This window comes from Botryllus schlosseri, chromosome 15, assembly GCF_051294905.1.
Source record: "Botryllus schlosseri isolate E-star chromosome 15, Bs_hap1, whole genome shotgun sequence".
NCBI lineage: Eukaryota > Metazoa > Chordata > Ascidiacea > Stolidobranchia > Styelidae > Botryllus > Botryllus schlosseri.
In genome coordinates, this window is record NC_137250.1 from 22765201 (window position 1) to 22779714 (window position 14514).

At 40.8% G+C, this 14514-nt stretch overlaps 1 protein-coding gene across 1 annotated transcript in view; it reads right to left on the minus strand.

Annotated features, from left to right (window-relative positions):
• Window positions 1-9536, minus strand: part of LOC145457250 (uncharacterized) — a 35207-nt gene extending 25671 nt beyond the window's left edge. Inside the window, exon 1 of the mRNA XM_080335435.1 lies at window positions 7047-9536. Coding sequence (XP_080191561.1) covers window positions 7047-9175 — 2129 coding nt within the window. The 5' untranslated portion in view covers window positions 9176-9536. The remainder of the gene's footprint in view (window positions 1-7046) is intronic.
• Between the last annotated feature and the right edge of the window lie 4978 nt (window positions 9537-14514).

Genomic DNA, 14514 nt, shown 5'->3' on the forward strand with positions numbered 1-14514 from the left:
GCGATATCGACTTTATATTATCGGCGAACTATCCGGGCTGTAGTCTCGAGTCTGCCCGATAGAAACGATATCTCCATAATAAGTAACATTCTCATTTCAACAAGCCCTTCACGCAGTATTTGTCCAAAATTTTCATCAATATAACGAGCTTGGTAGGAGAATAAAAGAACCGCGCGATAAAAAGGTTAGGAAGAACTGATCTACGTTACCGTGGATACTGGCTCCATGCCATTTATGTTATCCGGTGTACAACTGGATTATAATATAAGCTTCCAATATTTCCTGTTAAATACGCACAATCTTAAATTTACAATCGAATAATATATTCATATTGAAGTAAACCTAACTATCTTCGGCTGCCACTCGTCAGGAGTGATTGCCAGCAATTAGTAGTGAATTGAAAATAAATACAACGGTCTTTTCAATTCTCTACTATAGTTGCTTACGATTACCCCTAGCCCTGACGAGTATTATTCAATTGTATATTAAAGCTATGTACCCTCAAGCTACTCATTAGTTCTTGGATTTGTACAGTACGCATGTACCAGGAATTGCAGCGAAAATAAGATAAGATACTCTTGCGGTGGTACACAATTTCAGTGTATACAATTGAATGATATAGTCATATTAAAATAAACCCCAATGTTTTCGGCGGATATCTCGTCAAAGATAACCGTCAGAATTACTCAGAAGGCCTACTCCACGCCAAAGTCGTCAGTCGCTATGGCGGTTCAAACCTATAACGGACACACCAAGCATACATGTAAATTTAGCCATCCCGTGGGACTAGCGGGCCGCCCTACACGTTATGGTAATCAATTATCCATGCCCCTAATGCAAGTACTGATATCTGAGTGCGCCTATGGAGTAGGCTCAGTAGGTCTACTCCACGCCAAAGTCGTCGGTCGCTATGATGGTTCAATCTTATGGATGTTCAAACCAAGCATACGTTTAAATCCAGCCATCCCGTGGGACTAGCGGGCCATCATACACGTTATGGTATTTAATTATTTATGCCCCTAATGCAAGTACTGATATTTAACTGCGCCTTACATATGCTGCGAGAAAGCACGTTGAGCGACTTTCCTATCCGCAAGGAGAATGGATGCCGAAAAGGAGTTCCCCGCAGGATATTTACATTAGTTGCCAGTTGCGCCGTGTATATTAAAGGTCGTTTGGAAGTTATTGGGAATTCGGCAATTGGAGAATTAGGCATTGGACGGCCCGCAATCAAGATTCTAACCTATCCCTATACCATATCCTTAACCTAACCCCTGACACGAGCCCCAAACTAACTCCAAACTTAACTTATAACCCGAATACGTACATATCAACTGCACAGTGTCGAATACACCACACTCTTAGCGAAATGACCTTGTATTTCCACCCACGTACCAACTCTGATATACGGGTATGAATATATACAATACACGCACGGCACACGAGGCCTGAGTCTACCTCAGACTTATACCGCGGTATATATCGGGTACAACATATACCGGGAACATTCATTTTCTAATTTATTAGACATTATTGTTGCATCGCTTTCACAGTAACAATAGTTATCACATTTCGAACGCCTAACTGACCAAGTGCTAAATTCACAGATAACCCGTTTGGCATACCTAAAGACAGATAAAGCTATGGAAAGCTTTCGGCCCGCCTACTATTACGATTCCCGCAGTGATCGGATCGAAATTGTTGACGTTACTTTTCGAATCAATACTTCTGGAAAGGGATACTCAACTGTTGGACTTAACCTTACCTGTCTCACTATTTACGTGGCCTTTACAAAACCAAATCCATTATCGTTGATTTGACCAACATGACAACACATACATGTCGTTTATTGCATTTGCTAATACTATTACCGCTTTACCGGATTTTGTGCATAGTTACACGTTACACCGTATTAGTTAGGCTTATCATATTTTGGAAATCTAAAAAGAGGACACTTTTTCAGAAATTTGAGACTTGCAAATTAATGCTCAAAAATCGGTGAATTTTTCCCACTTTGTGATCGGTTGACTAAAAAAAAGGTCATCCTTTTCGCTAAGAGGTCAAATCGCCGTTTTTCACTCCGAAATACCCGCCGGGGCCGGAGCTAATTTACGGCATATCACTCGCATTTTGCACTAAATATGACCTAAATTTTCAAAAAAGAGGACAAAATCTCAAAAAAGAGGGCAAAAGGGCGTCCTCCGAGGACACTTTCAAAAAAGTCAAAAAAGAGGACAAATCCTCTTAAAAGAGGACGTATCGTCGTATGGTAACCCTAGTATTAGTAATTACATTTGTATGAGTGTAACTTACTCCGTGTGAGTGATAATGGGCCTACGCAAATCGAGAGCTTTTTTATCTGGACCTCTGCTAAAATAGTTGAGTATCAATGCCTTATGCCAATACGCCAGGTCGAAAACGCACAAGATCTCAATCGTAAAGCAGACTCCCGTCAGCAAATATCAAAATTGAAATTGCAATAGTACTAGTATCGAAGTAACCGTTACTTCACGCGCGTTACTTGAGACGACGCGCAGAAGACATCAGGAAACCAGTTTTGCAGTCCCACGGGTGTAAATCTAAGTGACAGCAGGTTAGCTTCAAACACGACAGTTGTGGTTGGTTTAGCATACATCGCGTTTCGACAGCTGCGGTTATTTTACGCCACTTTGGTACTCTTTTCCTGACATGCTACGCTAAACCGGCAGCACCTCGGTCACTTCAAAGGATGACAGAAGATCAAGTTGCAGACAATGAAGTGTGAAAGACTGACGCTTCTGCAATCTTATCGAAAAGAATGTGCATTCGCACCCAAAAGGTGCTACACCAAAACAGTGTCGCGCTTATAGTCCCATATAAAACGGGTGTATATTCACATTTCACACCCGTAGATCACGTGTGGTACTCAGGCGTGCATGCGCACTTTCGATTAGAGTTGTACCTCTACTACACGTATGAAGAATATTTGACACACGGGGGTCAAAACCATTCAATTTTGTACGTCTATTTGATGTTTTTAACTTATAGTTTCTTTACGGCAGGGGTGGCCAACCTTTTTTGCTATTCATGGCCGCATTTCGATAAGTCATGGAGCTTACGGCCGCATTCCACGGGCCACGGCATAGCTCGCAATGAACAAACTTTACGCAAAATATCCATTTTAATCTGTCCGTGTCCATTTCAGCGAGCTCCAAACTAATCTGTTTATTCATGTCTGATTATTATACGCTCCGACATCGCGAGTGGTCATGTTATGAATAGATTCTTGGATTCGTCATGGTCGCGCGAAGTGCGAAAATTTCAAACCTATGCAGACAGCAGTCAAAGTGCGAATCTACTATTTGCACCACACCTGGGCAAACTGCGGCCCGCGGCGTGATTCTGAAGGGTCCGCGATAAGTTGCTTGGAATTTAGAATATTAGACATACTTTTAATTGTTTAAATGTGAACTAAAACCATCGGCTGTATAAACTGGACCGGAAATGTGTTCCTATGAAGCATGTTTGTTTAATGTTTATATAACGTGTGTAAGTGACCTAAGTACAGATAATCTCTAACTGATGAAGTCCTCTGTCAAATCTGCTTCGCATCTCAACTTCAAACATTCAACCTAACTTTGATGCACCTGTTAAAGCCCAGCAGAGGCTAGATTTCTGTCACTAAACAAGACTAAAAGACACCAACTTATGAATTCATTTTACTGTTTGTCTGCACAAGTTAACCGTTTGACAATCACAATCTGACAGTTCTTGGTCATTATATTTAAAACACATCATGGTGAACTAAAACAAAGAGGTGTCCGATTTTTTTACCTTAAAAATTTAATTTTGACCAAATTTTGACCTAACGTATGCAAATTAGGTGTTTCCCATAAAATGTTAGAATTGTACTACTTATCATCATTTCTGGTTCGAACTGTCTGTCCTTACGAAGTAGTACGGCCTGAACACCATGTCAACCTATTTGTTTTATTTGAATGTTAATGATTCACAATGAGCAGACAATGGGCCGTCTACAACGGCAGGCCTATAAAGTAGGCGACAAGCTGTAAAATATCAAATGATAAGTTCCCAGGAAGTGCAAAATCTACGATACAAACGAAATGCAGGTTGTAAAAGAATTTTGACTTTGTTTACAATTTTGACATTGTTTGACATAACACTACAATTTTGACCTAATTTTGACTTTTTCTGACATGCCAAAAATAATTGCCGTAGTGATTAGTGTAGAACAGTTCATACTTACCACTTTGTAATTCTGTAATAACACTGCATAAATATTTTTTGTTAATTAATGCTCTCTTTCTCATTATCTAAAACACATATAATCAGCCGTTTGTCTCTTACAGCTTCCAATTTGTAAAATTAAACTAATACACCGCAGAGAATAGTTAAACTTTTGGCACGGCCCGCCCAAGTATTTGTTGCTTCTCAATAGGCCCGCCAGGAAGAATAATTGTCCACCCATGATTCACACGCTTTTTACAGGAGACGCGCTCTAAATACGATACGGTCTCAAATTAATATAAATATAAAATCGGGAACAGCTTTTGGCAGCAGCCATTTTCTTCAGAAAGCCACTGTAATGGAACTGCGGCTAAATGAAATTTCCAATTATCCTCATTGCACGCTAGTGGCATAAATAATTTATATCGTCGCGCGACTGCGCGTCTCCGCTGCTTAATCCGTTGCGAAATTGCTGTAACGATTTCTTCACCTGCACTTGATCGGCCCAGTTTCTCGTCGCAACCTACATATTCTAGTCACATCATTTCTTTAGGCAATACGTGGGAAACAGATGCATGATTATTGATATTTTCTATCGGCGTTCATGAACATTTGAGTGCTTTGACTCCCAAAATAATGCAATTGTCGTATCTATTGTTCGGAAATAGGTAGAAGTAAGGCATAGGTGAGGCACAGGCAGTCCGAGCCTTGACTGTGAATGCGTAATTCATCGTCAATAGTTAGAATTGATAACGAGTGACTGCCGTGCTGATTCCGAAACTTCTCAATTCTCAAAGTAGACCCTACTCGGCGTAACGTTGCGCTACACAGCTACTGGAAAGCTACTTACAAATCAAGAACGCGGATAGCTATAAATATGGCGTTGCTTGTAATTTGAATTTGCAATTGTGAATGTCATTTCCTATGCAGTTCATTTCTCGGCGTAGACCGGAATACAAAGAGAGCTATGAGAAAACTCAGGGATATCCCTGAAGAAAACTACATTGACATACAGGCGTCGCCATGGCTGCTATTCTCTTTGACCCATCAAGGTATCGTATAGTCCAAGATTTCAATAAGCGCGATGTAGGGTACATCGAATTCGCGAGTGATATTTGTCGGCGGTGCGACAACAGCTTAAATTCGAGGATTTTGAAAAAGTATGTGCGAGCCCCTAACCCTGCATACGCCACCGTCTTGGTCTCTCAATCACATGTTTATGCTGCCACGAGAATAACTGCTCTGATCGTTGCGAAAATTGACTAAAAATCTGCTGCAATATTGATAAATTGAGCACAAAATTAAAAATCTGTCGAAGAGCCATATCTTATACCCAAAAGTGCCATATATGGCTCGCGAGCCATAGGTTCCCGGCCGCTGGGCTACATGATATCTGGCATGATTTAGAATACTGCGATTTCACACCTATAGAACAATATTGCAAATCGCATAGGCCTACATATTGCAACATCACTTTCAATTAGTGTGAGTCTTAATGATAGCTTAATGGCTCGAATAACATCAATTTTAGACGGGTCTGAGCACGAATGGCCAGAAATGTAGTAATTATGGTAACCGAAAATACTTATTTTTAATTACATGTTGACGCACCACCTTCCTAAAATTAAATCCGTGATTGCCGATCGTTCCTGGTCGCGGCAATGTTTAGAACAGCGCGCTTCAACCTTACTCTTACTCGAAACCCGTACACCCCTGGCCACATGACACACTGATTGCGTATAGTAAGCCTAATCAAAGCCGTATGTCGATTATATACAGAGCATGGTGGCCAACCCGAGGCCTGAGAAGGTTTTGAATGGCCCGAGAGTAATTTGTCGAAATTAGTTATTGCCGAGGTAGTCAATAGTGAACTTTCAAGGCCAAAACAAGAATTGATTAGCGCCGTCGCGATATTTGGGATGTTGCTGACTAAAATATCAGTTCCGATGCATTGGCGTAGCCAGCGGCCAGCGACATTTTCGTAGATCTTCGTATAGAATCATGAAGTAAAATATTTAGCGGCATATTTTAAAAACATTAAAATACGAGAATTCACTGAATTGAGTCTGGCTATATTCGCAACTGTGTGAGAACTAGTCCAACAAGCGAATTCTCATGTGCCCGTCTTGGCCTTAACCATCGATATTGATATCATGTGCCAAGGCTCCGAGTCCGAATTGTTCTGTCCTTGCAAACTGAGCCCGGCGGTATACAAAGGCGTGTAACAATAGTATTGACCGAATTCATTTATTAACTATGAAAAATTCTCGCCCGTCGCGCGGCTAGGTCTGGAATAATACGGCGTAGCTGAGGAGCAAGTCCCCACGACAGTGAGAGTGTGAATGCTCAATCGCTTGCGCAACAATGGCCAATACGCTTGCGGTTTCCGCTGCCCCTCACCTGCTCCCAGACGACATGATGCGTCACAATACCACACTCCGTTACAATGCAATATTCGAGGCTGATTTTAGGGGGTTCCAGGACCACGAGCAGAATAAAATTTATATTTTCGCAATCACTACCGCGGTAGCTTTCGATTGATACCAATTTTATCTATTTTCGCACTCGGCAAGTCGGCCAAAAATCACCGTAAAATTGCCTTTGGCCAAATGGAAACTGTGACGTAGACCAATCGCAATGAGCCGTGAGGATTTACTTGTGTCCACACCATATAGGACACTATGGTTCAACAGTGGCATCGCAAAACAGAATGACATCGAATTGTCGCTTGTTTACATCGTAGGTACATAATATGCTGTAAGTAACTGATCAGTCAGTATAATCGTATACACTTAGCTTTTATCAATTTTAAAACTTACGTTCGAGTATCCCTTGTGTTTCCTGCGCATGTAGGTTTCATCGCGATCGGCGCGGCAGCGGTCTGACCAAGCATGCCATAGCTTTGGCATTGCTGACGTGAAGGAAAGTTTCCGTTCCGACCGGCCATCGGAGATTGGTGTGTTTGCAAAGGCATTTGTCTTCTTTTTTGCTGGTTTGAAGAATGGAAATCTTGAAGTCCCAACAGTTCTACTAGTTCCGGCATTGAAGGCGCGGATTCAACATTAGCGGCATTGTTCATAAATGTATCGCAAAAGCTATGTCTTCTTGCAGCATAGCCAGCGTTACAGACATTTCGCTGAGCGCTCATGACACTGTCCTGTTGAATTAATGGATTTTCCCTCGCCCAATCTGACGAATATCTTCTGTACATTTGATTTGTTGCACCGCGATTATAACTGCTACGAAACTGATGTTCCGAGACGTTATAATCTGGGATGTTGCAATTTGTCTCAGAATTGCAGACTGCGTAATGATTTTCCTTGTTATAATCCAAGTGCACCGTAGATGCGTTATATTCTGTAGGAAAAGATATCCCGCTTGCATACGTCGAATACACCTGGTTACTATCGTAGCAGCTTTCGGATTGTGCTGTCATTCGTTCAGTAGGTCTTTCGTGGAAGTTAACTCGCCCCGTGGCGGCATATGTTACAGTAAATTGACCGGACGTTTTGGTTATTTGGGATGAGCTAACAGCCGTTTTCTCAGAATCAATTACCAGTCTACCGGATCCTTCTTGCCATAACTCTTTCAAAAACGCTTTCGCTGACTTCTCCTTCATGCTGTCCGGATCCGGAGATATCAAATCATAAGATCGGCCGTTCACTAGGGTGTAACACATCTCCGGAAGTTTAGCTTTGGATATATCTATGAGAGGGGTCGAGTCGGCAGTATCCTTTGCCAATGAGTTTAATGAAATAGGTTCATCGTGATTCGAAGCGGGAGAAATCGGCTCGTACGCTGTACGTGTAAAAACGGGTTGTTGCACAGAACATTGAGGCGATTTAGGATGTTCGCGATTTCCTGATTTACAGTCCGAATAATTGATTTTATCGTCAGATGATGCATTCACGTTACGATACTGCGATTCAGTTCGCTGTTCGCCTTCGCGAGCGCGCGATATCAAGTCGCTAGCCAACGAGGCACTTGCGCTTTGAGAAGCGTCCGGACGTTCTCCTATAGTCACGCGGTCAACTAAACTGTGGGATCGCGACGAGGTTTGAAAGTCGCCGGGATCAATTCCCGGTTTTAAAGTCACATCTTCTACTCTACCGGCGTTCGGTGGTTTTTCTAATTGACCTAATTCTGCGTCTCTTGTAGTGTCGGGAGTTGTTTCTGAACTAACGCAATCGGAAATATCTGCCGATTCAGTTGCAGCAGTGCTTTCAATAGATGCACGCGCGGTATTCAGAGGGTTAACCTCAGCCCGGCTGCAGGATGCTGTCGGAACACTGGTGTCAGATTCGCTGTTGATCACCTCTCGACTTTTACCAATATCGCGCGTGGTACAATCGTCCGTAATGTGATCGTTCGCTAAGTTTGCTGTATGGTGCATGCATGTTGCTGATATACAATCCAAGTTATTTACAGACATATGACCCTCGTTCGCTTCATGTGTTTCCGTTTCATGTCCGAGTATTTTAGCGCCCATCGGGGACGATTCGTTCGCACTAGTTTTACTGTAGTCACATACTGTCTCTACATTTACGGGTTTGTCCAATGCGTCGTCAGTAATATTCGACGTGCTGCAGTCAACCATAGACTCAACCTGACCCAATAAGTCACACAGTAATTTTCCTAACTCGTCCATCAGTTCCGTTTCGTCTTTCTCTAATGCGTCTTCGTGGCAGTCTGAAGACGGTTGGCGACTGAGAGGAAACCGGTTGTCCGCCTTCTTTTTAGGTATTAATACGGTGTTCGTGTCGTGCAGTCGCTGTCGATCTCGGGAACCTTCCGGAAGTCCATATGAGACATTCCTTATAAACACGCCGGGCTCCACATTTATCTCAACGGTTATCGAGAGACCCGGATTCGCAACCGAGACACGCTGCATATTACTCCCCAGGGCATTGTCGTTTATGACGCACACAATCAGTTTTCCGTTGTCCATGCCAACTGTTTTCGCATGAATTCCTTAGACTTCCTAATATGCCGTGCGTTATCTGTGAGGTTTTTAAGGAAAAAATATATGAGAGAGAAATAAGATACCAAGAATGTCAGATAGTAAGTTTACATAACATAGCAGAAAGTCATTGCCGACATGCTACCTGTACTCCCCGGGCTAAATAAGCTGCATTAGGCAATTGTAACTATAGCTTATAGCGCTAGGCCTACTTACCAACAATGACACTCACGTTATTTGGTGGCCTCCTTTACGGTAGGCTAAAATTAAGTAAAAACAGGCGGTCAAATATGATATGTGCGACTGTGGCTTGATAGACAATATAATCACGAGCGCGTACTCGAAGAATAACTACCATGGATCAGGACGAACACAAGAAAACGCATCGCTCCATCAAGTAGCCTATGCCGGACCTGAAGTGTGGAACAGCATCTCACTATGCGACAGTCGTCGAACATGTCTAATTGTCCATGCCCACGTTGAATCGAAATACAAGTAATTTCTACTGAATGAACACTATAGGGACTTTAGTCAGCCCGCAAGATACCGGAACACAATCTAGCATGCCGATCTCCCCGATCAGAGATAAGCAATGAGCATTGAACAATGAGCATAGATTAGGATTGGGATTTGAGAACACCGGATTTGGGAAATTTTGCTAGATTAGGATTGAATTGGGATTTGAGATTTTATTTTTAATGGATTAGGATTAGGACTGGATTTACCGATTGGCAAATGGGACAAATTTTCTTCGTCCTGTAACGACTTTACAATGTTTGCCAAGTTATTCACTTCGTGTACTCTTACACTCATTGAGCGTCCTATTTCTTTTCACAGAATTATATAGCATAAAATGTTGGATGTAGCTTTCTAAGTGCTTCTTGGAGGTACAGAACTTCAATATACAATTGAATGGTATTTTCATATTGAAATAAACCCGAATATTTTCTGCTGACACTCGTCAGGGGCAATCGCCAGCAAGACAGCAACTAGTACAGATTGGAAATAACATTGTATATCAACAGTCGTATCACAAAATATGACGTTACCAGCATGAAATTTCGAATGAGAGAGCGTTCAATGTACTACTTTCAGGCGGTACATGAACTCCTTTTCTTGACAGAGTATGGGTTGGTGTATTTTGATAAGTCGACTCCAAGGCACACAAAGGGAAGTGTGAACGGCCCCTCCCAACGACGCGAAATCTGTCGTCTCGATAATTATTCGCACAAATAGGATTATCTATTAGATGTTTGCCGATGGCAGAATTAATGGCCTTTGATCTGTCAGCATCAAGCTTAATCGGATGAGTCAAAGGGTGAGCTTTTCACCGAGCCCGATGCACGTGTTCTGATAAATCTGAGGACATGCTGGTTTATGCGTTCTGGCAGATCCTTCAGATCAACGGCCATTAATTCTGCCATCGCCAAACATCTGTTAGATAATCCGATTCTCTCTCATTCAAATTTCATGCTGGTGACGTCATATTTTGTGATACGATTGTTGATATACAATGTTCTTTCCAATTCTCTACTAGTTGCTGACGATTACCCCTGACGAGTGTCAGCCGAAAATATTCGGGTTTATTTCAACATGAATATACTATTCAATTGTATATTGAAGCTTTTTAAGTGAAATTCCAAGTTTGAATCGGATTAGGATTAGGACTAGGATTTTAATATACAAAAGTTGTGGATTAGGTTTAGGATTGGAAACTACTGATTTGGATTGGATTAGGACATAGAAATTTCAAATCCGCTCATCTCTGCAACCGACACATGCGGCATTCATTTTCGTCGCTTCATTTTTTGTGTTCCTTCCTTAAATACAGCGTGCACTGTGCATTGTGCATACCTCTTAGTTACATGCTACCGTGTGGGTGTCTGATTAAAAGACTACTCCAAGTATCGGCCCCCTCTAATCTTTCCATTATATCGCAGTCTTGTGGTGTTGTGATTTAAGGAAAATTTTAATAAAATGAGCATGATGAATCATGGCTGTATGAATAATTTAATACCAAGGGATAACTCCACGTTTCCATCAATAGAGTTTGGAGAGCAGCTACCGCGGGTTTTAATTTTAGAAATAACGGTAATCGAACAGCTAGTACGAGGTTAGAAATGTCGCACTGGTTACACAGGTACATTATTTTACAATTTCACAAAGACTGAAAAGATCTTACAAGATTTGAGTAATGGCCTGCTGCCTCGATATGGATATAGGCCACTCCGCTACTAAAAAATACCGAACATGTCATTACACGAAGTCAAATATCTAGCGGCGTTACAATATTGGAACAGATAACACCGTGTAACACGATTTGTTCCTGGTTCTAATTGATATTTTCTGATTTCTCTCACCTAGTAACTTCTAAAAATCGATATAGTTCATTCCAAACATTGATTTTATGGTTAGGAGAGAAATTTTTTGAATTTGCTATTATGGGGCATTGTGCAATATTGTGCATGGTCATACCGATTTACCTATATAGGAAAATGATATTTACCAAACTGTCTTTGATCGCTGTAAGTCCATTTTTAATCGCTTGACATCGACTAAGAAGTTATATTCTATCAAAGTATTTACTAAATATTATGATGCGTTAGTCGTAGGCTATCGATTGCTTTTTCGCAAAGCAAATTACAGTCTGCTTTTGGATATTTTCTGTCTGACAACGGGTTAATTCTGAGTATGGATAATAATAGGAAACGAATTCGAATGTTTGTTATTAAAATCAAATCACATAACACAGACATTTGGCACATGGAAATTTGCAGATAAATGCATTAACTGTATATCCGAATCAATACCATCGTTAAATGTTAAATGCAAAACTAAATAAATATTTCATGCTAAAGCAGTTTAAGTATGAAATCAGTTTAAAATGGGATGTTTTGCGGTATATTCTTTTGTACTCTACGGTCTTCATCACTTTCGCGCATCAAGACCCTGACATAATCTCCCATAATGCGTTCATTATATTGCCCTTGGTGTCTTCTTTAAAATTATTTTATGTCTTGATGGAATATTCCCATTGTTCTTTTGAATAAGCTCCCATATTGTTTTTAAACTCGTCCAAGTGAGCATCAAAGATATGTAATTTCATGGACATTTTGCACCCCATGTTTACATACGACTTTACCAAATTGGCAACGAGTTCGGCATAGTTATCTTCCTTGTTATTGCACAAGAACCCATTCACCAAATATGCAAGCTATCCCAAGCCTTCTTTTCAACATCATTAGGCATTTGGATAAAATCAGTCGACTTGAGAATATTTTTAATTTGTGGACCAATGAATACACCAACTTCTACTTTAGCTTCTGATAGTTCAGGAAACAAGTTCTGGAGAAACTGGAATGCATCACCATCTTTATCCAATGCTTTCACAAATTGCTTTATAAGACCAGGTTTTGTGTGAAGGGGGGGGGGGGGCATAGCCACATAGGCACTTTGTCTGGGTTAGTAAACCTAGTTTGATTGCTTTCCGTTTTTCTCTCCAACAACAAATTCGTTTTCTTTTGGCCCTATTTGCTTTTTGTAGTGTTCTATGGTAGTCCTATTATCCCAAAGGCAACGTTGGTAACGATACTTTGCGAACCCCCCTTGCATACATATCAAAAACGCTACCATTTTAAAGAAAACGTGAAAAAATTATCAATTGCAACTCATAATATATTCTATACAGAACCTCAAAAATCAAACCTGCAAACAGAAGTATCTATTTAATGGCAATTATTGCGTATATAAACATTTAAAAGTGATTAACATCCATCTTGGATGCTCTTAAGCCATATATTTGATTTCTTTTCTCATAAATATTGCTATTTTAGAATTTCAGTCTCTGAACCACGACATCAAAGTTGATATGAAATAAAGTTGATTTCCGGCACTTATTGTTCCAAAAAATAGGGGAAAATTTATTAGAGCCTGGGAACAAAACAAAAATAAATTGATACATTGTGTATTTAGCAACTTGAACAATTAATTTTTGTGTCATAATTAGGGTGACTTGATTCTGAATCGACTGCAGGGGCATAGACGGGGGTAGAATCGAAGACAACTCCACCCCTTTCCAAGCTCGACTGTAACCCGTTTTAAAATCCCTTATTTGAAAGAATAATTGCTAATCCCTCATTCTGAATGCATTCGTATAATATTCATATTGTTACTTCACGTCGTTCTTATACACTGTCTCAACGACCTACATCTTTATAATTAACCATTCGTCATACTAGATTATGCTCGCACATTCTCCCATCAATAGCGCACCGAAATTATACGATATTTGTCTGTGATTCGCTTCCCTCGCTTGGTGAGTAAGTCATTATTCACATATCGTTACTGAATTGAATAAAATCTGTCCAAGTCTATATTGTGATATGCCATAACTTTGAGTTACTATATATTAAGATCTGAGAAAGGGGAAACTTTTGACAAGGGACATTAACAGACATTAAAACGGGACATCTTTAAGAAAACTGGTGGGCGATAGTAGTATAGTACCATCGTAGGTTGACTAAAAAATCATCATGTTACCAAGTCGGCACCTAAAAACCGGTTTCTCCGTCCATTTTTTGTTGGGTCAATTGCATTACAACCAATATTTCACGTGTATTGTGCGAGTTGACTTTTTTGGGTTGTCTCCACTCGACTAATTTATCAACGTAGTAAATGAGGACGAATTGCGAAAATAGAGGACATTTGGGCGTCCTCGGAGGACATTACTGTTTACTGAAAAAAAAATAGGATTGAATAGTATATTCTTATTGAAATGAACCCGAATATTTTCGGCTGACACTCGTCAGGGGTAATCGTCAGCAACTAGTAGTGAATTCAAAAGAACATCGTATACCAACAATTGTAGCACAAAATATGACGTCACCTGGCGTAGACAGGGGGTAGAATTGTAGAACGTTCTACCCCCTTCCAGGCTCGATTCTATCCCGAAAATCCCAAGTCAACGCTATTGCTATAACAACATTTCTTCACGATATCGCCTAAGTTCAATTTGCTGCGCGCGACGCCGATCGCCGACGCTGATTACATGCCTTTTTCTCGTCGATCTCTCGTCTATGGAAGCGCGTCTATGCAAACGTTAAAGGTGCATTGTTACATTTTTCTCTCAGCTTAATCCCCTTATTCTCTTATTGTTTCAAGGTCGATTACTTATTTGAATGCAAATGAGATCTCCTGCACTGTCACAGGATTAGCGCGCGCGCATCGTAACATGATCCCCGTGAAAGTTGTTGATCACTAACAAGATCCCCATGCAAGCTGTTGATTGCTAACTCGCTTTCAGTGATTAGATCCGCCAATTAGTTACG